Consider the following 24,963-nt stretch of genomic DNA (forward strand, 5'->3'; position numbering starts at 1 on the left):
ACAGCTACCAAATAAACGCGACGTGGCCGCTCAGTTAGAAGCGCCCTTGGACCCCGGGTATGATCTACACGTCAATAAGGGCATATGGGGAGGATTGCTGGCCACTAGGCGGGTGAACACCGAAACCGGAGGAGACTGCATCGAAGAGTTGCTACGTGCTATAAAGGACGACGAGGCGTTCGATGTGTTTGAGCTCATGTCGCCTTACACGCCAAATAGCACGCTATCGATGCTTACCCTGGTAGCCAACGGAGGCGGCTACCAGCGCGTACCAGACCTGTGTCGTGCGAATGCAGCGGATGCCGCGAACGGAGAACTCAACCAGACGAACGTTGAAGCGGTTATCGACGACAGTCACGTAAAACAATATCTGAGAACTGTGCGAGAGAGAACTATACGCCATGCCCTGACCATAGTGGAAAGCGTCCAGGGGTTTGCCTGCGGACAAGTTATTAGAGCTTGTAAAGGATACACAACTAGTCCTATTCATACCGGGGAGAGGTTCTGTGCACAGCTGAATGTAAACCGTTGGCTTTCGTGACACACGCATTTGTGCGGTACCAATATAAATGTATGTATGTGCATGTATGTGTGTGTATGTGTGTTTTGATCTCAAGAATAAACGACATGAAAACAACCCACATGTGTTGAGTGTACTTTATTCACATTGCGAGATACACCATCCACTTAGCGTAGTAGCAAGTCATTTGAACTGTGCGAGTACTTCTTGTCGATAAGGATGAGGATAAGGATAAGGATAAGGATGGCCGTGAGACGGCCGATCAGCTTGTAGGCTTTTGCGATGGCTTTTCGCTTTCTGTCTCAGGCGGTGTTCCACAGACCTGTCCTTTGTCACCACCACCACCGTTTGCTCTGTGGGCTCTCGGTGCTCCGAGCCGACGTGGGTACTCTCTTCGATTGTGCTCAATGGCCTGCCGAGTTCGGAATCCTCCGAGGGTTCCCTGCTGCTGCTGCTGCTGCTGCTGCTACTGTTCTGCAGATCCCCTCGACAGCCCTCTGTGTCCTCTGAATGTAACGCTTGTAACCATCGAGATGTCAGCGGTTGCGTCGCGAAACCCCGGCGGTGTAATCGCACTTTGTCCTTTGGGGTCTTAGGATACCAGGGATTTAGGTCCCAGTGGGGTACGGTTTCGTCGCTGTCGCCGAATGAGGTGGGCCTACGTCGTAGTCCAGTGAATGTGCCGCAGTCGTGGTGGTAGGGGGAAGCGATGCCCAGGGACCATCTGCCTTTCTGTGCGTCACCGGTCATCATGATGCTGGTGTCGCTCTGAACGCACGTACGTACAGATAGCACTTACCGAACCACATCATAGCATTCACCAATACCAGGGCACGCAGAGTTAATGCTATGAAATCAAACAGGGCCTCCTTGTTGTACTTTTGAACGTCACCGGCCATGGTGATCTGTAAGCACGTACTCGCAGAAAGTACTCAACACCCACGCCAGGGGCCCGTAGAGTTAATGTAGCGGAATCCAAGAGCTGCTCTGCGTTCCTCGTGAGCACAGGCTTCGGATTACACGTTATCCGGGCGGTTTCATTGTTGTAGCAGTAGTACTATCTGCGCGAATCTGATGAGCGCCACGTACATCGCAATCGCCGGGATGCCAAACAACAGGGCAGATGAATCTGTCACTGGATTAAACGCCAGATGAGCTGTATTGTAAAGCAGTAGGAGCAGCGATAGGATAGCCCAACCGACAGGGGCCGGATTGTACTGGTCTCGATTTATTATCGGTATCTCCTTTTTGCGCTCACGTCGGTCGTCGAAAGTGGTGTGCAATGCACGATCTTCTCTGCAAAGTGCTAACACCTCTGCGTTGCCTGTTGTCGCTACGGCAGAGTACTGCAATTGCCTGATCGTCTCGCTTAGCATCTTAAGTTCCACGGTGCAATAGGACCACATGGCTTTCAGTTCTGCTAGAAGAAATAGTATCCTATATCCGTAGTACCAGTCGTCCAATGCCGGAGCGGTTGTCAGTGTCCACAAGGCATGCAGGCTGCATAATCCGATGGCGCACATTTGCATTTTTACCTTAACTCCCATTATCGCGCTCCCTTGCCGTTTTCTGTGCGTAACGCACGTTATATGTGCCTAAACAGCCGGACTAATCCAACCGCGTTAATCCACACAAATACGCCAATCGTCCACGCGTACAGGCGCGACTCCGCTGCGTCGGCGGGAGTAGGTTTGCCTTCGCGGCAGGTCCTCCGATACAGCCACGTGCACGTGTAGACCACGATCAATTGAAAGCACAGCGCAAACGAAGATGTTTTAGATACGCCGAAATCGGGATACAAGCGCCCTTTACTGTGGTCGTAGTCGTTTCGTCTCGAGGCGCACGTGGCACCGATGTACAAACCCCAAATCAGAGTTGTGCACACCGATAGCGACCAGATCGCAGCTACTCCGCTCAGCAACTCCCAACTGTACAAACGCAGAGCGTGAGCCACTATAGTGATAAGAATAAGACATGTTGAAAGTAACCGTAAGACCGTGTACAACTTCAGCTTCCAAAAGCGGACCTGTTCGTGCGTGTTATTTATCCAACATACCACAGGAGGGAGGTATAACGGGTGAATGGCCGACGTCGTCATGTTTTTATTCAGTATGACAGATAGCACAAACTCCTGATCGGGCAAATGCGCTCTGGGAAGCATGGTTGTTCTCGCGATGTTGTACTACACTACGTTTTGGGGTGTTATCACCGTGAATTAATACCGTGTTGACCACAATCAACAGGCGTGCCTTAAGTGTCTAGCGGAATCTGCTGTGTTGCCGGATAACTCAGAGTCCCGGCAGCGGGATACTGCAGTATCAGCTACATCGACCATCGTCTGGAATCCGACGTGATCCGAGTAACGCCACACGCAAGATCCGTTGCATCGGAAGGTGTGACCGTGTTCGGTCCCGATGTGCACGTAGTAGCATCGTCCGCTATTCCGAAGGTAATCGCAAAGGAGTTCGTCCTCGTCTACGGCCCACACGAGAGTGAGGGTGACACCCGCGTGGTCTTCTAGAAGAACGCGCTTCCCCGAAGAAGACGATTTGGCCACCAGGTACAATTTTATAGCCGACGGAGCGCCCTTGTCGCGGGGCACGGTCGTAGCCTGAACCTCGCCCGTGTGACACATATCTCCGAGGACGGATCCGATCGAACCTACCAGCTGTAGCACCTCTTTCACCAGATGCGGCCTAGCTACAATACAGTGTATTGCAAGCCAAAGATGTTCGCTTGACACCAGAACGTTTTTGTATGCCATGCTCATCACGTTACGCATCACCGCAGCTCTGCGGGTCTCGAGAGAGCGAGCTGAGCGGGAAGAAGCGTCGTGGCATCTGATCATTTCGTGGAAGCGACTCAACGATTTGTTCCATTCTGACACCAGCAAGTGTATCGGCATAGCAGGAATGTACAGCTCTTCCATACCGACGTACCCGCTCATCAACCTTTTTGCCATCGCGCTGCTGGGTTCCGCGACGTTACTGTTGTACAGGTCCACGATACCGCAGTGCTGCCCGTCCCCGGGTGTGACCGGCATGAACCTCACACACACGTCTCCAACCTTTGGCCCCGAGGAAACGCCGTCCATGATCTGGGAGGCGACGTGCTTGAAATGGATGGTTCCCATAGCCAAGTTGTTACAGCCACCGCGTAAACTCACGGTCGGACATATCACGTCGTCATGCCAGTCGTCCTGCGGAGTCCTCATGACTCGGTCATTGTTCGACACCGCGCGATGAAGATCGGGGGTTTTCAGTAGAAAACAAAGCGACTTTACGGCCATGTCTCCCTATATTCTGTTGTGCATGTGGTCTGCGCGCACAGACTACTACGGCTTCGCCCTAATGCGTAAACAGTGCAGATCATTGTACACTGTTGTAGCACGTGTAGTTAGTTATTTGCAGTTCTACCACCACACCACGCGTTGTGGAAATAAACCTGTGAATGCATGTTGTACGATATGCTGTATAACCAACTGGTTGTTATGTCAAATAAACACACGCAAACAACAATACACAAAGGAGTCGTGTTCTTTTGAATTTTTATTCTGTGATCTGTCTCGCGACATACATGGCGTTAGAACGATAGCCGTTTGGGCCCATTGATATGACACAAAGATTACATTTTACATTTGCCTCACATTCAACAAGGAGCGCACTGCCAACAGTGTGTGTGCTCTCACGCTCAAACGTTGGCCGACCTGGCCTCAAAAGCCTACTGACTCGCAAACAAACGTAGGCCGACCTGGGCCCAAAGTTTAGTAGGCTGCGTGCTTATAGATTTGGGTGAACACTGTGTACCTTCCCCAACCATAAATGTGTTTCGTGTATCTGAAATAAAAGGAAATGTAAACAATCTGCGACGCTGTTGTTCTTTTTTTTTTATTTGTGCTACCCACCACCTACGCGTTATACCAGCAACTAAGTGGTTCGACTTGTATTGTTATGTTTACACTGCCTTTCGTGTCCACAAAGTCCATGAAATATCGAATGAATAAAGTTCAGGAACACATAACACGTACACACACAAGTGGATATACAAACACCGTGTGTAATCACATATATATATATATATATATATATATATATATATATATATATATATATATATATATATATATAAATACACAACATTTGATTTAGCTCTACATGGTCAGTTTGCAACAACGCAGCTTCAGCAATACACAATCCTTGATCTCATTGCAATTAATCCTGTGGTGTTGCTTCGAGGTGTAGTGTGCCCCGTAGTAAGCGGACGCTGCACAAATGACACAGCGATAACGGCCATTGAGTTCGACGAAACCGTAGCTGTTCTTAGCCAGTGCCTCAGGGAACGCGATGCGCCCTCTCCTGTAACGCTCGTAGCCTAGAATGAGACGCAGGTTGGCCCACTTCCCTTGGAATCTATCCTCGATGTAAGGACAAAAACCGCCCTCGTTGTACACATGGTAGATGTGCTCGCCTAGCAGCGTGTCGTTTTCGACAAAGTCCTTTACTCGTATGCCGCACACATCGCAGCAGTGATCTTCCACGGTGCCCGATACGTGATGCATATTGGCGGGGTCTGCCTGGAACACGTGGTCCGTCCAGGACGCAGATTCACCCGTGGGTTTGAATTCCCCGGTTCGCGTGTGACGGAACACGGGGCCGTCGGTGCCGGATGCATCGACAGCTAAAGTTTTAGCCTTTTGGGCCATCATCTCGGACAGGAGGCTGCAATTTACGTAATGTCCGTTCCCAAAGGTATACTCGGTCGTTTCGGCCATCGAACATATTACACAGTGCCTGCGACCGGCAACGGTGACATAGCCCTGGTTTGAGCACAGGAGATATTGCGGCAGTGCCACGAGACCCTTGTTGAATCGCACACTTCCGTGCAAGGCGACAAAGTGGTTCTCTCGACCTCTGAATTTAGCTTTAATGTATCGACACCGAGCGGACCCCTTCCATATGTGCTCTTCCAAATTCACTGTGCCACTCTTGTATCCTGCGAGAATCACATCACAGTCATTACATTTGTACGTGTCGTAGCTGTGGGGCACCGGTGTCATTATGGTACCGTCCGCCAGTATCTGTTCCTCCGATGGACTCTTGTACCGCCGGTTATTATCCGTGTGCGTTACCACAACGGGTTCCCCTTGTATTATTTGAACGTGAGGCGCATGTGGAGCGTTGGCAGCGTATGCGCGCTCTCCGGCCCGTTTCCGGGCAATCTCCTGTGTGGACAACCCTCCAGGCCTGGGATTTCCCTTTCCAGTTGATGTACAGTCGCGATTGCCATAGTCGCACCGCTCTCGCCAAGCACGGCGTGTGACTCCAGCCTAACCGCCGACCAAACAACTAGTACTTAGAGACCTTGTCGTTCTTACGACGCTGGGATACCAAAAGCCGTTTAGTGAGTTGCTGCCAGTATAGAAGTGAGGACCTTCGATCGCTCGAGCCGTGATGTTGATGCCGGCGATGGCATCGGTATCCAGAAAAACAGCTAACACCACTTTGTTGTTTTTGTTACACACACACACACACACACCGCTAGTGACCTCTGATATTGCATACATACACAGGCGTCGGCTGAGACCCGAGTTTCCACACACAAGAGCCTTTGACACATTTGAATCAAAAATAAACCAATTGAGCTTGTAGACACTAAAAGATCAACACACAATGAAAATATATGAAGTAATGAGACTTTTTATTCACTGCGCAACTGCACACTGTACAACCGGAAAAATGTACGGTAACAAGAGTAAAGCAACAATGGCACACGCACAGCCAACACATCGTGTGAATGCTACCAAACCAATATCATGGGTTACACACAACAAAATCTCGTAAACCCTTTACATCTCTAATGATAATATACCCTTGACGGCATGATAGAGGACAGCAAAAAAAACAAACAATATCATGGGTTACACACAACAAGATCGCGTAAAACCTTCACATCTCAAATGATAATAATACAGCCTTGAAGGCATAATAGAAGAAAACAACAAATCAGAAATGAACATACAGCCTTGATGGGCACAATGAAAGAAAAACAAAAAAAACCCAAATAATAATATCATGGGTTACACGCAACAACAAGATCGCGTAAAACTCTCAAAATCATGCGGGACGTCACATTGGTTACAATCACATGGCCTTTATCGTTCGCCGTTCACCGGCTCACACTGCAAGCTTACGAAGGCCTCTTGTGAGGGATTTCATGTCTGGGCAGCACGACAGTATAGCCCTATCCATGGTAATAGGCGCCCAGGCTACGTATGTGCCCGTTAGAGCGTGGACGGCGTGTCGAAAGTCCATCAACAGCTTGAAGTCGGTATCGGTGATGTACTGTTTGAGAGCGTTGAGCACGCACCCTGCGAACGTGCGGTTGATCTCACAGGGAAAACGGATGGTGTTGTACCTACCGAGCCAATCTACAGCAGTGTTGAGATCCTCTTGCTTTCCCCTTTCCAGTATACAGGCCAACCCGTCCACAACGGCCTCTATAACAGCTGGCTCGTTCATTTCCTCGCCGCCTCTGTGCTCTGGGTGATGAGGATTGTGAGCGTAGTGGTGATAGAATCCCTGGTTCGCCATTTTGGTGAGAACCGTTTTTTTGTCGATGTGGGCATGCTGGTCACAACCCGCTTCCGTCTCCATAAAGCACGCCATCATACCCGAGTAGGCGGCGGATTCTATGTCGCTCGTCTTACTGGAGTCGTGAATCAGTAGGTCTCTCACGTAGTATCTGTCGGCCAGTAGATCCGACCAGGGACTGTCAGTGACGCCGACACTGGCTTGCTCCAAGGCTCTGGCCACTATAGTTCCGACCATGGTCACGAACATGGTGTGCGTTAGGAGCGCCACATGATGTTTTCGTATAGGCAGACAGGCTTTCACGGCGTCTTCGCATTCGTCCGCACCGTGGCGCTTCTCGCGTAACCTGCATATGAGGGTTACTAAATTGGCGGTTTGGTAACCACGCTCATCTGTGACAGGTTTGAACTTCATACAGTGCGCCTTGGAGATCTTCAACAGCTTGTTGTAGTGCTCCTTCATAAGCGCCTGGTCGTAGACATACGCAAGCCTTTCGGGGATGAGGGGAGCTGGACGTCGTCCAGCTCTGCCTCGCGCGGCTCCTTTCGCCTGGCTTGCCGGCGTCGGTGAAGGCATATCGACCGGTGCCGTGTCGGCTGCTGCACCTTTGGCTGTCCTGGGTCGCGGAGTGGTTGTTTTTCTTGACAACATGGCGTGTCCACAGACAATGTGTTCCAGCGGCGCGCAACGGGCAATGATGTTCAGAGTACAGTATGCGTTACACGTTAATAGTTAATACTGGTGACGATAACACACCGCGCCGTCCACGGAGGAAGGCGACTTGGTAGATGGTGCCTGCTAATGTGAATTTGGCTGTTGTGCAACTGGGCCGCGGGATGGTCGGTTTGGCGAAACCATGGGTTGTCCACAATACAATTTGTCCAGTGGTGTACAATGCAACAGAGACAGAGCGTGCGTCATGTCACATGTTGATAATTAAGGTGGTAATGCACATTAACCACGCCAGACCACAAGCTGTGAAAGAAGGCGACTTGCTAGAGTCAATCGTTGTTACAGTAGACCTCGGCGGCGTGCACCGGCACGGATATTGGGAGGACGGTGACATGTCCACAGTACAGTTCTTTATTCTAAAGAACCAACATTGGTTCCGCCGGCCGACCTTCGCCCAGCGCCGACACACATAGACCCGGTCCTGTGAGCACATGTCACACTCAGTTATACTGAGAGCAGTGCCATATGTGATATTGTACATTCCCGTTGGCGCAAGATGTGACACATTGGAGTATGTAACCACGTCTCCGCCGTTGTCAATGCGATAGATCCCATGAAGCTCATTGTTCGAGCATGTGTACCAAGCCGTAGCCGTGAAATGGTCCGGGTTGTCGGTAGGACATGCCAGCTGTACCCATGTAGCATTGTCTCTCCCTTGAGTTGGCTGTCCGTAATCGACGGCCGCGAGCGCCTCTCTAGCACTAGCAGGCCGGGGTGTACCCGCCGTCAGCGCGAGCTGCTCCTCTCCAGAAGTGACGGACTCGAGGGCGTTTGCCGTTATGTTGTCCGAAGGTCTATGGGACTCGAGGGCGTTTGCTGTTATGTTGTCCGAAGGTCTATGTGATTCCGAGGGTGAGCCTCGACACAGCGTGAGGTCGAGAAACAGCACAACCGCCAGTGTGTTCAGCACAACGCTTGCCATGGTAACCCTCGCTGGTCGTGAGATTGTGACGTGTCCAACGGTGTGCGAAGCTAATATATAGAGTGCTGCGTGTGACGCAATAGTCCCGCAGAAAGTCCTGCAGAAAGTCCTGCAGGAGTGCGCGCTTTACAGCAGTGGGTATTCCGCGATATCCCTGCGTCTCGCGATGGTAAGTTCATCCGAGGATCGCAGTTTTGTGCAAAGGAGAATCAACAACGGACACGTCAGAATTGAAAATGCAACAGATAGAGAAGCCATAATGTTCAGACGTGCGAAGGACTGCTGGTAATCGACTGTCAGCTGTTCGCAGTGAGACCGCATAGCTTGGTCCACGTTGTCCATATACTTGAGGCTTTGAGTTTTTGTGTCTTCGATAAGACCGTGCACATCCTGAGCTCGCTGCCACAGACTCGCCATTTCCACTGTTATATTGTGGACGTAGGCGAGGGTCTGGTGTAGGTCCGCGTTCGAAAGGGAGTGCGCTCGGGTGAGCAATCTGGGCTTTGCGGTGCGACGGAAGCCGTGCTCAGAGGCTGATGTTTCCTGGGACGTGAGAAGACTGTACATCTCCGTGTGCGTATTGTAACACACCGGTCCGTTGCAACGTGCTCCGCATTGTATCGGACACAGCAAATCTAGCGTACCTGCGACAGAGACCTCACACGAGGGGATTGTGGTCTCATCAAGTTGCAACGGGTCGCACAATCCCCTCGAATCGCAGTAAGGCATTTTGTAGTTTTTGCCGCCGTCTGTTATCACGGAACTAGTCAACCAACACACTCTGTTGTTTTGCGAGGTGTCGACGAACGACATGTACCACCTGGATAACGACAAAGGCTCCCAGGTTTCCCGGTGTGTGACCAAAGTCAGTTTGGACGCAGACACCGATTTGCTTGCTACCGGAGTGTCCGTGTGAAACTTTACGCTCAGGTTCGGCTCACAGCCGGTCATATCCGATCGCACTACGCCTTCGGCGCACAGTGTCAGCCGCTGTTCGGCCGCTTGGATGATTGTGACCATGGTGGTCAGCTGTGTGGAAAGCGTGTACACTCCGATCTTCCACGTTTCCAACATATTTGGCAGGTGAGTACTGTTGTTGCTGCTGAAAAGCGACGCTGTGTCAGTTTGCTTTGCAGGTAGAACTTTGGCGATCTCGCTCAGGCCTCCTTGTATCGCGGCCCTGTAATATTCCAAGACATCTATGATTCTCGGTGAGTTGTACTGCGAGCCTACGGCGTCGTGCGTCCGCGACTCGGCCGTGTGATCCGGCATCCTGTTCACGATGTGAGTATCCAGTATCGCGGCTAGGTCATTGTAACTGGCGTCCAAGGACTCTACCGCATGGTTGTATCCGAGGAGTGCGGTCCGGAGAAGCGCGTCGACCTGATTCCAAGTTCCACTCCAACACAACGAGTCGCATCCCGTGTGATACTCGACAAGTCCTTCGCATGCGATCTGTGCACACGAAGGATGTGTGATTCGCGACTTTGAGAGATCCAGACCCAAATCGAAGTTGTACGTTATGCATATAGGCGGGTCGCTTCTTCGTATCTTCCACTGAGCGGTAGTCAATATGACCCTGTGCTCCTCCTCCGTAGTTGTGTGAGCATCGGTTGTGGTGTTGGGTGCGATTCCGTCGGTGCCACTGCAGCATACGTACAGCGCGCAGCAGCATAATAATAAGGCGATTGCATCGTTCGCTCTCATTGTAATTTTCTATATCGGTGTTCTCTGGATCGAGGGCCTGAGTACACACAATATAGCATCACGATGCACACTACGTTGATTAATAAAGCCAGTACAGTAGCGACCAAAGAGAGCGCTGCGACGCGACTCTTGGCGGCAGCCACACGAGGCACGTTGCTTCGTAAGCGCGCCTCAGCCTCATACGTAACTGTGCCAAAGGCCACCACCATGGCGTTCGCCTCAGCGACAAGCTGTTCCGTTGCAGAAACACAGTCCTTTGGCCACATCACATAACCCCCACGAGCTCTGGCATCGTCGCCACACGTCTCATTGTGACACAACCGTTCTGTAATGACGCGTGCAACACGGGTGTTGATCGATTGTATCTTTCCGATCTCGGACGTGACCCGATCGAGCAACGGTCTGCGTTCGCGTCGGTAGTATCCGCACGCTTGTCTGTTGACCCTGGTGTCGTGAGAACCAAAGGCGAACGGCTTCAGGTCGCAGGACAAAGTAACCGTGAGCGCTCCGTGGTTCGCGACGACGATCATTTTTAGCACCACTCCCGCTTCCACCTCAAACCCCCGAACGTCTACGGGGTACCCGGTTCCACCTTGAGGCCAACCGTTCTCAACCGCATTAGCCAGTGCGAGGCACGAGCTGGAGCGCTGCAGACACCGAAGGACGAGGGAAATCGCGTGCATTTCTGCGACCGCACCAGCTTCTTGCTTTGACTCGACAGACCCGCGCTGCTGTTCAATGTCGGCCGCGTGAGACAACCAGATCGTGTCTTCGAGCGACAAAACGGGCTCGCTCATCGATCGGCGTATAACCCTTATGTTTTCGAGTAGCGTCTCTTTCTCCGTTTCAGTCCGCGCGGGTAATGTCACCGCGAGCCTAGTGTGCCGACGGTCGCCGGGTACGCTTTGAACGCACCCGTCTCCCAGTAGATTGTGCTCCGCGTGTTTGACGGCGACGCCAAAGGGCAAGGTTCGAAGCGATGCTCCGGGTGTTGTCGGTGGAACGTGGTAACATATGACATCCTTGTCTGTGTCCACAAACGCGACAACTCCGCTCCGATTCATACGGACCTTCTTGGCCCCGTACGGTATGTAGCTCATTTCACAATGGCGCTGGCCATTGTGAGTTTGCTGATAGGCAAAGCGGAGCCTACGTTCATATCGGAAGACAGCCCGAATTCCAACCCGGGCACACCGGGCATCGACACGAAGCTTTTCACTCGACGAGTTTCGTACAATACACATCTAAAAAACATTCCTGCCTCTAGCTTGTACACGCCGTTAACTTCTGCGGACGAAAACCCCCCGTCGCCAAACGCGAGGTCCCTCGTGTAGCGGTAGCGTAAGGTCCTGAAACGGGTGGCGGCTACCTCGACCGCGTCGGCCAGCACGGTGAACAGCGGCACGCTACTAGCCCTAGCGAACGTATAGTCGAGGTAGCCTACGCCATACCGAGAGACACCCCATCTGGCCATGTCTAATGCGAGCAGCGAGAGTTCTTGTTCGCTGTACATGAATGTGTTCGCCGAGCGTGCGTTGTATCTGTTTGTCGGATTAGGCGGTCCTACACAATCGGGTCCCAGTTCGTACGCAGAAGACGGCAGAAATACTATTATGCCGGCTCGATTGTTCGAGCATCTGCTCAGCTCATCGAAAACATAGAGGCCTGACAGTTGCAGACGCCTAACGTCCGACACGTCGACGACGAGCTCGTGCTCTTCGGAATACCCTTCGGCTCGCCATATCTGGGGATTGAGCATATCGCAGCCCTTTTGGAATGGGACGCGCACGTTGGTTAGATCTAAAAACGCACCGTGTCGGGACACCACATGTCCCAGCGTCCGTAACGTGTTTTCCGCGAGGTTCTGCCTGGGCGTCAGTCCTGCGAGCAGTGCGGCGTGAATACCCCTGGCGAGCATTAGCTCTGCCAATGCGCTAGAGGTTAATCCCGGTTTCACGTCAAACCTAGATCCGTACGTTGTGCTGACGACATCCAAGTCGAGAAGTGTGCCTTCCTCCAGGTTCACGTCGATCACGACAATCTGAACGTCGCTCCTCAAGAGCGCCAGCCAGTCTAGCACACCGGATAGTTCCTCCTGGGTTGGGTTCGTCAGAGCGTTACTGCCGTTGTGAAATCGGAGTTTCACTCCGATTGCAGTCCTCCACCCTTGGCGATCGATGATCGCAATAGCGTGCTTAACCACGCTAGGAACACACAGCTCGCCGTTCGCCAGAGCCCCCTCGAGTGACCTCACCGGTATACGGGTGCACTTAGATCCCCTCGCAACGTCGTCTCGGTCCGTGGGCAGCACGGCCGCGTCCCCGATTGTGAGAATGTTAAATTCTAGCAGCGTGACATCGCATCGTATCAGGTCCAAGGGAGCGGAGGGTGCTTCTGTGGTCGGTCCTTGCCAAGAGGAAAAAACCGCCGGTGTGACGATGCAGAAGATCTCGGTGTTTGGCTTAACGGATCCGTGTACGACTCTGCTCCGTCCCAGCGTAGATTCCCCATCATTGTAAAAAACCTCTAGCGTCCAATTGTTGTTGGTGCCGGGCAGGCCTGAGATCACGCGCGAGAACGGCACACAGCCGGGCGAACAAGGCCCGTTGCGGTCCGTGTAGTCCAACGTGTTCGCGCAATGGCAATCGGCGTGTCGTTTGTGTTTCCAAACATATTTCAAACGTATTCCTCGCGTGATTGTACTATCTGTAACGTTGCCGTCAGGGCCAACCTCGTTGTACTCCAAATCCACTTCCACGTGTCTAAATACACGGACACACGGAGGCTTGATGATCAACGAAATGTCCAACACGTAGACAAAGAAGCCCCGTGCGTAGTCCTTATTCCACTTGGCACCCTTGGCGATATCACATCTGCGATCCACGCGGTTTACGGTCGAGCCGGTCGCGGACACCAATAGAGGGGATGTCGTTTTCATAGGCGAGACATGTTGCACTCTGTACCACTTGACGTCCGTGGGTCTGAAAATGTGCTCAGCGCCCAGCGGTATGGTTGTGCGGGCCTGCACGACTAGCGTGTCGCCGAAAACGTCTACCGTTAAAGGGTCTTCGTGTGTCAGTTCGAGTTTAACACTGGTAGGATCCAGTCCGGGTGACATAAACGGTTTCAATATGTCTTTGTGCATTCTAGCTGCCGCGTCGAGCAAAGACAATGCGTTTAGGGCATAGTACAAAGTTTCGGCGACCCTCGACCCATCTGCAAACAAACGGTCCACGACGATCTTGCCGCACTCGTCGGATATCGTAGACCGTGAAAAGTACTCGCATAGTTTCATAAACTCTTCCTCGGTCAGATCCGCCATCCAGAGTTTAGTCAGCTCGTTCAAGGTGTCGACTAATGCCGTCGACGCGGGGGGTTCGACTAACGTGCGCATAGGTGTGTAATCGTCTGGGTGGCCGCATATTGTATCGTGCCAAAGGGAACCGGGAAGGACGACTTGCTGATTCGACGGACACGTTTTGTGCAGGGCACATGTTTGGATGAGGGTATCTTGGTGGTCGGCCGCCCTTACGTGATAACCATTAGGGCACACGTCCCCACATTCGGCAAACAGATGAGGTCGCCCCAGCGGACACCGATATCTGCAGATCGGCCTCCTGGTGTTGTCGCAGTGGAGTATGACATGCGTCAGGTTTGGACAGCCGCCGACGACGTTATGCTTACAGGTGTTCAAATTAGACGCAGTGTGTACATACGCAGCTCTCTCGTGGGCCGTCGACAGTACAGCCAACATGGACAAGCAGACGAACGCGAGCGAGAACAGAGCCATTGCGGTGCACTTTCACGCACCGCGACAAACCGTTCGGTTAACGTAAACGGATTAGTGAAAAAGAAAATGTCTTCTCCACAATGCCTAACGTCTCCCCTCGTCGGACTCTGTTGAGTCTGTTCGATGGCACCGGTAGTATATGTAAACCGTTCGTGGATAACGGGTGGCTGGTGCGGAGGCTAGACGTCGACGGTCGACACGGCGCTGATATCGTTGTGGATATCTTGGACTGGGATCCGTCTAAGGACTGGTCCAGACCACCTCCCGATGTGATATTCGCAGGTCCGCCGTGTGAGCAATACAGCATGGCCAGAAGTACGGCTAAGACGCCGCGGAATCTGACGTTGGCCGATTCGCTGGTGGCTAAAACCACGGAGATAATCGACTATTTCCACAAAAGAAACTCCTCGCTACAGTACTTTGTGGAGAACCCTGACTCGAGCATGGTGTGGAAACGATGGGTCTCTCACAGGCTGTATCATGACGTAGGCAAACACCCAAAGAGCGTGACCACTGCGATGCTCCGCAAGAACAGGAAAGTCAGTCAGTGGAAGCTGACAACTAATGTTACGAAGGTGTCTCGTGGAGACAAACATGTGATGCGGCTTGATTATTGTCAGTACAAGGCCAAGTACAGGAAGCGAACGAGACTGATGACCAACAACCCCTTCGTGGGCTTGATGTGCAACGGGAGGTGTGCTAGCATGGTGGGAAGAAGACATTTAGAAGTGGCCCAGAGAGGCCCGAGGGCTCACACTAAAGCATCGCCTGGTGCACCAGGAAAACAGTACCATACTCGCGATCAGCTCCACGCTTATCCGGCGGATTTGGTCGAGGTTATTTTCCGACACGTCGACTCTTCGCCCTCACGCACTAGGGACGGCGTACACAAGGCAAAAGCGGAGCCAAAGTGGGATACTGTGAATGCACGATAGATGCAACCCTTTGTCTCATACGTCTGTGTGTCGTTGTTTTTTTTTTATTATTTGATGTTGAGCTGTGTAATTTGCATGTTTTTTTTTTAAAAAAAACACCAAATAAAGAACCTTTGAGGCATGGTGCGTTGTCAGTGAAAGTTGTCTTTATTTTTATTTGTTTGTTGAAAGACACCACAATTACACAGCGTGATTTATTGCAACACTACACACAATATTTTATATATTGTAAATACACACAGCTCTTCGGTGTAATCGTTAGGTTGGCCGACCTGCAGGTTCAGAGCCGCCGACTCACGGGTTTGGTGCCGCCGACCTACAGGTTTGGAGCCGCCGACCTACAGGTTCGGAGCCGCCGACCCACGGGTTTGGAGCCGCCGACCTACAGGTTCGGAGCCGCCGACCCATGGGTTTGGAGCCGCCGACCTACAGGTTTGGAGCCGCCGACCCACGGGTGTGGAGCCGCCGACCTACAGGTTTGGAGCCGCCGACCCACGGGTTTGGAGCCGCCGACCTGCAGCACGGAGCCACCAACCTGCAGCACAAACCTAGCTGCCCCACACTGTAGATTTCTTCCCAACTGCGGTAGAGATAAACCCTTCCCAACCGAGGCGAAAAACACTTCAGAGTCAATTGTGCTCTGCGTACACAGACTACCTAGGGGGGATAAGCGCACAAGGTTTTGATTAGGACCACTCGAACGCAGATGGCGCGGTTACACTTTACGGTAGCGGTTCTTGTGCTTGCCATCGCCGGAGCATGTGGCGGGATTGTCGACCGAGGATCCCTGCACGCCGCCATGCTCGCAGGTCTGAACACACATCCTACCATACGACAGGTGACAGTGTACGATCCACAAAAGTCGATCGTTAGGTGGCGTTTCGGGTCTAGTCCTCCGAAATGCGACTGGAGGATGACAGCCTATATCGTAGGTGATTACGCCGTGGACGAGACTCAGATCTCCATGGAATCGGACAACTGCTCGGAGTACACCACTCAGCACTGGTCGGGTACATTTCCCTGCGTATTCAACAGAGGAGATTTAACTACCACATGCAATGGCCCTCTCCCCCTAGGAGCGGAAAACGGAACGTGGCTCTTAGGCTACACGATTGTCGATCCCGAAAACACCGTGCTTCCGCAGAAACCCCCACCGCTCAGCAGAAACGTCACGGCGACACCTTTCACAGCAGAGTCAACTCTACTAAGCCTGGTGGGCTTAGGGTTAGCGAAAGCCATACAGATGTCCGGGGAGTACTCTGGGTCTGGCGTGATTGCATCCTCTGGGTACGACAACGTGTTGTACTTTACCCTAAATTCTAAAGATGTCATGTTTTCGTTGGATTTGGAGATAGACGTCTCAGAAGTGGAAAAGCAAAGGGATGTCAACGTATCCTGGTACGCTTGGACTGCGGGCAATAGACTGATTGTGGACATGCACGCATCCTGGTACAACGTAAGCCTACAAGACCCGTCGGAGACTGACGACTACGTCACTGAGGTCGACGCGCCGTCAAAACGCACGGATAGGAAGAAACGTTCCCTGGGCTTGGCTATGATAACGTCCACATTAGGTCCAGATTTGCACACTTTAGTTGCCCAAGTGGAAGAGCAAATTAATCGAACGAAGACCAACTTGGTTGCAATTGCCAATGACATAGCAGAAGTCGGCAGGGAACTTCGCGATATCATCACGGCAACGGAAAACAGCTTGGTTGCAATTGCCAATGACACAGCAGAGGTCAGCAAGGGCCTTCGCGATATCATCGCGCGCTACAACGCTAGCCGCGACGACACAGAGACTGCTGCAGTGTCCCACGTCGATCTAATCGACAGACCGACGCCCGACGCCCCGGTGAAACACACGGCGCGCACCATTGTGAGTTACAGTAGAAACGACATAGAGTCTTCCCGCGTTACCGTGGCTGGCGAGGTATACAGTTTACGTTACGCTGCGTTGTTGAAGTCTGCAGAGCACGAACCCAGACTGTGTCCCGTGATCACCCTAACAAGTGCCTGCGCTATCATGAATGTCATTGCGTCAGACGAAACCCAGCTGCGGAAACTTGGCGGCAATCTCACTGCGTTCTATCTCCGTGATATGAATAGATGTGGGCACAAAGGACAGAACTACATTTGCACCACAGGCAACGTGCGTGGGACAAAGGGACTGCTTATCGACGTAAAATACAGAAGTCCCATGTTGAACTCCGACGATCCGGCGTGGATGGAGTTACCCATCGGACCTCTGGCACGTTGTGCCGAGAGGGTTTACCATCTCACTGAATGTGAAACGTCCCAGCCGCCGGCGCGATTCACCGGACCGCCACAGACCATCAGGCGTGGCAAGATGCACAAGTTCTAGCGGCCGTTTTCATTCATATAATGGTCGTTTATGTGTATCGTGAGGGGCCTGATCTAATGTTGTGTGTCCGCGGTGTTCTGTGCCACTCCATCTGAATGCTGTAGTAGTACATCTTGATATTGTGTTTTCCACATGTGAACTAAATAAAAAGAAACCTGTACTCATTGAGCGTGGTCTTCTTCTTTATTGTGAAGCAGCGACAACAAGCGAATGCTGGTTGATCGATGGCATTCCTATTCATACATGACAACCACAAAGCGTGTGTTATAATATCAGGATCGCAGTAACATGAATAGCCATCGATGACCCCCCCCCCCCCCCGGTTATGTCTACAATGTCGCTAAACGTAACCTTGCGAAGAGTTAAACACAGGGAGCTGTGTAGCTGTTAGTTTACGGTGTATGCTTTTCTGTCTCTGTCCAGGTGAGATTCTGGTGGTTGGTTCTAATGTTCCCACCGTAGCCGCTCCGGGCGACACTGTGGTGTTGCCGTGTCACCTGGAGCCCACGTTCGATGTCCGGGGTTTGACGGTGGAGTGGTCCAGACTTGACCTCAAACCTGACCCATCCGACCGGCTCAGCAGAGTGGAGTACGTTCACCTATACAGAGACAAGACGGAGGTTCCCGACATGAAGATCGCGTCGTACCTCAGGAGGACGCAGTTGTTCGCGGACTCCATGAAACACAGGAACATTTCCCTCAAGATTATGAATGTGTCGGAGAGAGACGCAGGCAGATACCGATGTTTGGTACCAAAGCTACAGAGTCGGGTGAAATTTGCGATCGTCGAACTTATAGTCGGTGAGAGCAAATGTTTGTTGTTGTTGTTGTTGTTGTTGTGGGTGTTGTGTGGCGCCAAACTCACTCAAGCTACAGTGTGGTGACGAGCGTTGACTCTTTGCTTTGGCGTTTAGATTCAACATTTGTCAGAAACTCGACAACAGAGACACCGCTGCAAACTCTAACAACTGCAGATCATCGAGACACTACTCCAACAAACGGTGAGAACAACACTCCAACCTTTCTGTGTCCAATTTACGTTTGGCCCTTTGTGTGTATGTATTTGCGGTGACCTTGTTGCTTTTTCTACATCAGCAGATCGAGCCAGGATCCACGCGATCGTAGCTGTCATCGGCCTACTACTTTTGTCTGTTGTCGGCTTTGCTGTATATCGTTTTCGTCCCATTTGCTCATGTTACACCGACGTTAGACGCATTAGCGTTTTAATGCCACATCTTCCTCGTACTACATGAGTATGCGGTTACAACGATATAGCATCGGCCCTGTCACTTACTGTGTTACTTATTTTGTTTTTATGATCTGTGCTGAGAGCATATTTTTTTCTAATGTCAATGATGTACTTTGTGATCAATGTATGCGTGTACCTTTGTGTTTCCTGAATTGAATAAACTGTATATTTTGTAGTAATATCACAGTGTGTCTCTCTTACTTATTATTGCTATCAGACATGTAGTCAATAACAACAAACACGAGTAGTTCCACAGTGGATTCTTTTATTTGTTGTAAATAACAAAAAACCCAACACATTATTACTGTTAAGTGACAAAACATTTGTGTTTGGTTTGTGTAGCAAACACTAGAGCGCTGAGTTTAGAGGTAGAGTGCACTCTGTTATGTTTGGGGCACGGGTACGTCGTCGACTTCTCCGTGGCTTGCACGCAGAACAACCCCGTTCCAGTTTGCCTAACAGTCACAGGCACCCCCCACAAATCCATAAGTCGTTTAGCCTCATTCTCCACCCGTTCGCCGTCGGGGCTGTCTTGGGCGTCGAATTCGATTGCAGGCAACCCCTGGCGTTCTTTCAGTAAGTCCACGAATCGGTCACCCAGAAACGTGACATCGTCGGCGATGGGATTGGAGGAAAGTCCCACAGAAAGAGAAAGATGATGGTCGAACCCGGACCCGGGGAAATTGATCTGATCGTTGAACGTTTCTACGTATTCGAATCCGGTGCCCTGTTTGTAACAGTTGGGCAATCGCACTGATTTTCTGAAGGAATACGGAGCCTTGTCGATGGCCGAACGCCTTGTCGTTTTGCGAGGCGCGTCTACGCTCAGTCGCAAACAGCGAACGTCGTTCTTTGAAGCGCTCTGCGATATCGCCTTGCTCAGTTCGCACAGGCTGCAGGCCCGTGTCTCCTCTGGGTACGAAAGTAACACGCAGCGCAGAGAGACCTTCTCCATTTCTTGCAATAACGGCCTGTACGCCTCTATGCCACGGACACTGCACAGTTCCACGGGCAGATACCATAGCATCCTAAGGCCCAACTTAGATTGCACGGATGACGATCTGATGTACACGGCCACTTTACCGATTGCTCTCGTGAGCTCCTTCAGGCTTACGCCATCAGGTGTATTGGGATGTTGGGCCCTTTGTGCCGTTGGCGTTGCGTTCGCCATGGACAGTAACGACTCAGCTACCACCAACAACAAACTACTCGCCATCGCTCGGCTAACCTTGCGTCTCGTCGCGCAGTTGGCCTTCACCGTGTACCGTGCGTGACACGACGCGCAACACTTCATGTCCACATCTAGATTCAACCGAGTCACTGGTCTTCCGGGCAGAAAGACCTCATTGTAACAAGGCCGAGTTGTCAGCTCGCTGAGGTGTCCTCTGGATGTTACGACGTAAGAATGCGTAGTCTTCCCGGTAGCAGGATCGACATTGTCCTCCATAAGCAGCACTGGGTTCACAGAGCCCCTTTCTCTACGCGGCGGCAGCGATTCAATCTGGGCCTGTGGTTCTCGTGTCACGCAGTAGTGAATCAGATCGTTGAACGTGACACCTTGTCCCACGTGCATGGCGAACCTGTAAGGGAACGCCGCGGGTCTGTCCGTCAAAGTCCCCGGGTGGTTATTGAACCAGTGTATCGTGCCTTTGTGTTCCACCTGCTGCTGCGAAGGAAACGGTGAAGCGGGGGTTGTGGGGCATTGGTGTACCCCATCGGTCGGTTTGACTTCCCGTTCCACCACTGAATCTCTGTTCACAAAGGTGCAGTCGGATGTAAGCGACTCGGACTTGGGATCGGGCTGCGGTTCGAACTTTAGTTCCGGTGTAACCTGAGTCGATTCAGCTGGTTCGTCTTCGCCACAGGTCACGTCTAGCGAGTTGTCTTTCACGTAAGGGTAATTCCAACGTTTGAAGGCTAGGTGGTCCAAGCCCATGACCGAAAGTCCGTGTAAGGACTCGTGTTCACCAACACTCTTGTCCAACAGCCCTCCGTGGTCGATCACATCTTGCAGCGAAGGGGGGGCCGTGGTGTCCTTCTCCACATAGTACATGCTCATCATCCGGTTGAAAAGTGGGTAATGGTGCATTATATCGTACTTCCTGGTCAGCATTTCTCGTGTCGCGCAAACAAACAGCGAATGCATGCGTTCGCCTAGGTCAAGTTCCTCGGTGTCAGCGCGTTTAACGTAATGCTCCAGGAACGCAGCACATTTTATTCCCTTCGACATACACATTCGCACCAGCTCGCTGTCAGCGGCAGCAAGCGAGACATCGGCGAGAGGTTCTTGGAGCTCTATGTCGTGGCCTGCCACACACTGACGATTCTTCAACCCGGGCACCGCCATGTCTCGCACGATACGTATTTGACAGAACGTGGTACGTTCCATGTCCGACCTCACCGCGTGGACACGGGCAGTGTCGTCTTTGCGTAAGGCCAAGGCCGAACTAGACGAATTCCACAGGTGCCACACATTGGCCTCCGCTCCTCTTGTCAAGAAGCAGTGTTCCTGTAGACTAGGTGTCGTCTCATCCGTAACAGCGGGCTCGGCGTTCGAGTCCATCGGTGCGCTGGAAGGTTATGTTCGTGTAGCAACTGTAGCAACACAGCACTTACCGTGTGTACGCCACTTACCCGGTTTTTATATATATATGCACGTGTGGGTGTGTGAAGAAGAAGAAGAAGAAGAAGAAGAAGAAGAAGAAGAAGGAAAGCTTCGACAAGGCAAGTCGACAAGGCATCGAAACCCACACAGCGATACTTACGTCGTTACTAGAAGCTAGGAAGTGGATAAAAGCCGAGCCCTTGTATCCATCGCGAAATCTGTAGATCCTATTCTCGGGACTGCCGTACACGCCGACTGGTTTCTCTTCCTCCTTGAATGACGGCAACCTCTGCAGTTCTTCCATGGCAGATTCTACACCCAATCTCAACGTAGTGCACATGTGGTTATTTTGAGCCTGGACCATGACGTTGATGTCCAAGTGCAACAACACAGACGCTAGGAGCAGTCTCATCATCAGACTCTTGCCGCACTGCCTCGGTGCTAGGCAAAGCGTGTACGGATTTGCGTAGCGCTCAAAGTCCTTCTCTATGTGATACCAGTGACTTTGCGTGGGTTTCGCGTGGTCGTACGCCTCGGATCCCAGGGGAGCTAGTCCGAGTTTGGACAGTAATGCGTGTTTGTACTTGTAGAGATTGTCGCCCAGTTGAGTGAGCGTAACGCCTAACACCACACCTCGCAGGAGTTCAATTTGAAAGGGCTCCAGTCTCATGTCTTTGACTCGGAAATATTCAAACACTCGGTCGATCATGCTGCCGAATCTGCACATGACAGAATGCGAGTCCTGCTTACTAAGGGCGTTGGTCGTTTGCAAAGTCCGCATTCTCACCCGAGCTCCTTCTAAGCCGAGCCGCTGTATCAAAAGGGCTTGCGCCGTGCGATTCGTGAGCAACTGCGTGTACTCGGCGATCGTTTCGGTGTGTTCCCGCTCCTTCTCGCTGTCTCTCGTCATCTTGGACAGTCTGATTCGGATACAGTCCACCGACACCCCGATCGGGGCCACTTGAGATGTAAAGATGGGATCCCTGGTGAACTCTGTCAACAGCCACTGGGTATCCTCCGCGCACGGGGACAGCGCACCACGGTGCAACATCGCCACGGCCAGAGAGTGTCCAGCGGACGGAAGCTACAATTATTTCGTCCACGACGACGGCGCAGAACTCTGTCCCGCTCGACTTCTCGCAAATAGTCCTGCATTGTGTCACACGGAAAAAGAACTGAGGTGTCCCACCAAGGCCTCTCTGATGCAGTTTGTCCTTCCGAATAAAATATTCTTCAGATACTGCTGGTTATTTTCGGGTACACCTACAGACAACGGCTACATTTTCACCAACGGAGGGGATGCATTAACCGATAGAGATTTGGTCGAACGTAACAGAATTATGATGACGAGCGAGCTGCCCAACGACGTGGATCTTGAACGCGGGTGCGATCGGCGACTCAGGGCGCTCAGGGCCTTTTGGTTAACCAGCGAAGGCCATTTGGTGTACGTGACAAGTAGTTCGGAGGACATGAAATTCCGGTCGATCAGAGCTAGAAACCGCAGTGTGGCACTATCGCTGTGGACCAGCAATCCGGAGCTGTGTGGTCAAACGATGAGGGAGTCCGCGTCGGCCTATTCTAACCTCATCCGCATATGCGAACACGCTAGCGTTTCTAGCAACGGGAGGTTCTATAATCTGTATGCCAACTACCCGCTGCCCGTGCAGGGTGAACCGAACGAACTCGCTGGCTGCGAGCTACACGCGTGTGAGGAAAGGGACGTGTGCGGCATTGAGATTCGCGACGGGGATCAGCTGTTGGCGTACCTCAGTCCGATGTACGAGAAATACTTTGACTTTATAATGGACCAGAACAACGCCGTTGACCTACGGGATCGAGTCGAGTCGCTCGGGGCTCGATGGTTGGTGGAACACGATCGCAACGAGACGTTGTTCACCTTGCGTGTAAAACACAACTGGTTCACAAGAATGTGCATCAGAGTCACAATGTTAATGGCCGCCTTGTAGGCGAAACCGCACGTACCGATGAAACAGTACTAACACTCATCGGACAACCTGTCGTGCACATCCTACGACTCAGCGTATCCACGGTACATACATATATATATATCTAGCTTCACACCATGGCAGAGCAGCTTAACCGAAAAGGAGCCTTGAGGATTAAGATGCGAGAACGTGACAGGTGCGTCTTTGCCACTTGGCGAAGTGCCGTCGTTGCCAGTGCGACTCCCTACTTCCTAAGCAGAACCCAATGCTTTTCTGCGATGGCTAAGCGGGGACTGGGGTACATTGCCCTGACGCATGGCCCCGACGGCGACCTAGCCACGTTCGAGTTGTTTACTAAAGGCAAGGGGTGTATCTGGAAATACACGGTCGGCCCAGATGAGACATGCACAGAGTACGTCTTGTCTTCTGGCAGTGGGTCCGCCGATCGGATTGTGTTTCGAGATCCGGACGGGAAATGTGTGGAGTATGTTTTGTCTTCTGGCATCGAACCCCACGATCGCTTTGTGTTTTCGAACATGGAGTCGCTCGTGCTGTATTGCAGAAAGCAGGCGATCGAGCGCTCGGTAGATAAAGATCACTACGACATGATCAGAGGCTTGGAAACGGCCGACCGAGAGGCCTCGTCTCCTCGAGGGATCTGCGATATGATGGGAGACTTACAAGTAACGTCAGAGGCTGCTTGCTACGACGGCGGACGACGTTTGGTGTTGCCGCCACCGCCTCCTGTCAACAGAAACACTAAACCCGCCGTGAACCGGGTTGCACGGTCGTCAGGCCAGCTAGCCACCATCTGTATGAAGTGACACACACTGGATTGGGGTACCAGGTCACCATTTGATTTCTTACTTGCAACGACGAAGGGCAATATGTGTTAGGCGGGGAGAGATTCACTGTCATCGCAAGGCCAATCGATCGAGGCCTATATTATTACACGTCAAAGGCGCGCTGTGGAACGGGAAGGACGCCGTGTAGCGTAACGGACAGCACAGCAGTTATCACTCCACTAGATGGAGTCGGCGCAATTTACACGTTTCACGTTGAGACTCCCGACATCTGGCGTGTAATAGAGATATGGAACCACACTATGAGCCCAACACAAAGGCTGACCGGTGGCTGTTTTATAACCCCGAACAGTACGACGTTTGTGGGGCGCGGCAATGTAAACTACAAGTATTTCATGTACACACGGCGAAGTGCTGAAGCGGATCAGTCCTGTTCGCAAGTCAGTCGGTCTCTCGACGCTAATCCGGACGACGCTGATTCAATCGATGATCCTGCCACTGGGAGCACGGCAGAGGAACCCGAGCACATGACACCGCAGACTACCACTCGCTGTACGTAGTACGCACATATGCCCCGCTGCGATATCACGATATCGCCGCGGTTGTTGGATTTGGTTTCAAGTGAAAAACAATGCACTCTTTTCATCCTTAGTGTGCACAGACGACGACTACCGCATTGACATATTAGCCAAACGTAAGCCAGCCGAATGCCACACGTGTGTGTGTGTGTGTGTGTATATGTGTGTGTAATATATAAACTACGTGTTAGTTACCATGGTATATGTTCACAGTTGACAGC

At 51.9% G+C, this 24,963-nt stretch overlaps 1 protein-coding gene across 1 annotated transcript; it reads left to right on the forward strand.

Annotated features, from left to right (window-relative positions):
- Window positions 1–17,598: 17,598 nt before the first annotated feature.
- On the forward strand, window positions 17,599–19,855 carry LOC146503756 (myelin-oligodendrocyte glycoprotein-like). Its single transcript, XM_085130919.1, has 3 exons — window positions 17,599–18,362; window positions 18,476–18,562; window positions 18,660–19,855. Exons 1-3 carry the CDS (start codon window positions 17,963–17,965, stop codon window positions 18,812–18,814), a joined length of 642 nt encoding a protein of 213 aa, XP_084987045.1. The 5' UTR covers window positions 17,599–17,962; the 3' UTR covers window positions 18,815–19,855.
- Window positions 19,856–24,963: the final 5,108 nt, after the last annotated feature.

The sequence above is a fragment of the Neolamprologus multifasciatus genome, chromosome 14 (genome assembly GCF_963576455.1).
Source record: "Neolamprologus multifasciatus chromosome 14, fNeoMul1.2, whole genome shotgun sequence".
Lineage (NCBI taxonomy): Eukaryota > Metazoa > Chordata > Actinopteri > Cichliformes > Cichlidae > Neolamprologus > Neolamprologus multifasciatus.

Coding starts and splice junctions, on each gene's coding strand:
- LOC146503756 (XM_085130919.1), top strand. CDS start 17,963: ATGCTTTTCTGTCTCTGTCCAGGTGAGATTCTGGTGGTTGGTTCTAAT. Junction 18,363..18,475: donor GATCGTCGAACTTATAGTCG/GTGAGAGCAAAT, acceptor TTTGGCGTTTAG/ATTCAACATTTGTCAGAAAC. Junction 18,563..18,659: donor AGACACTACTCCAACAAACG/GTGAGAACAACA, acceptor CTACATCAGCAG/ATCGAGCCAGGATCCACGCG.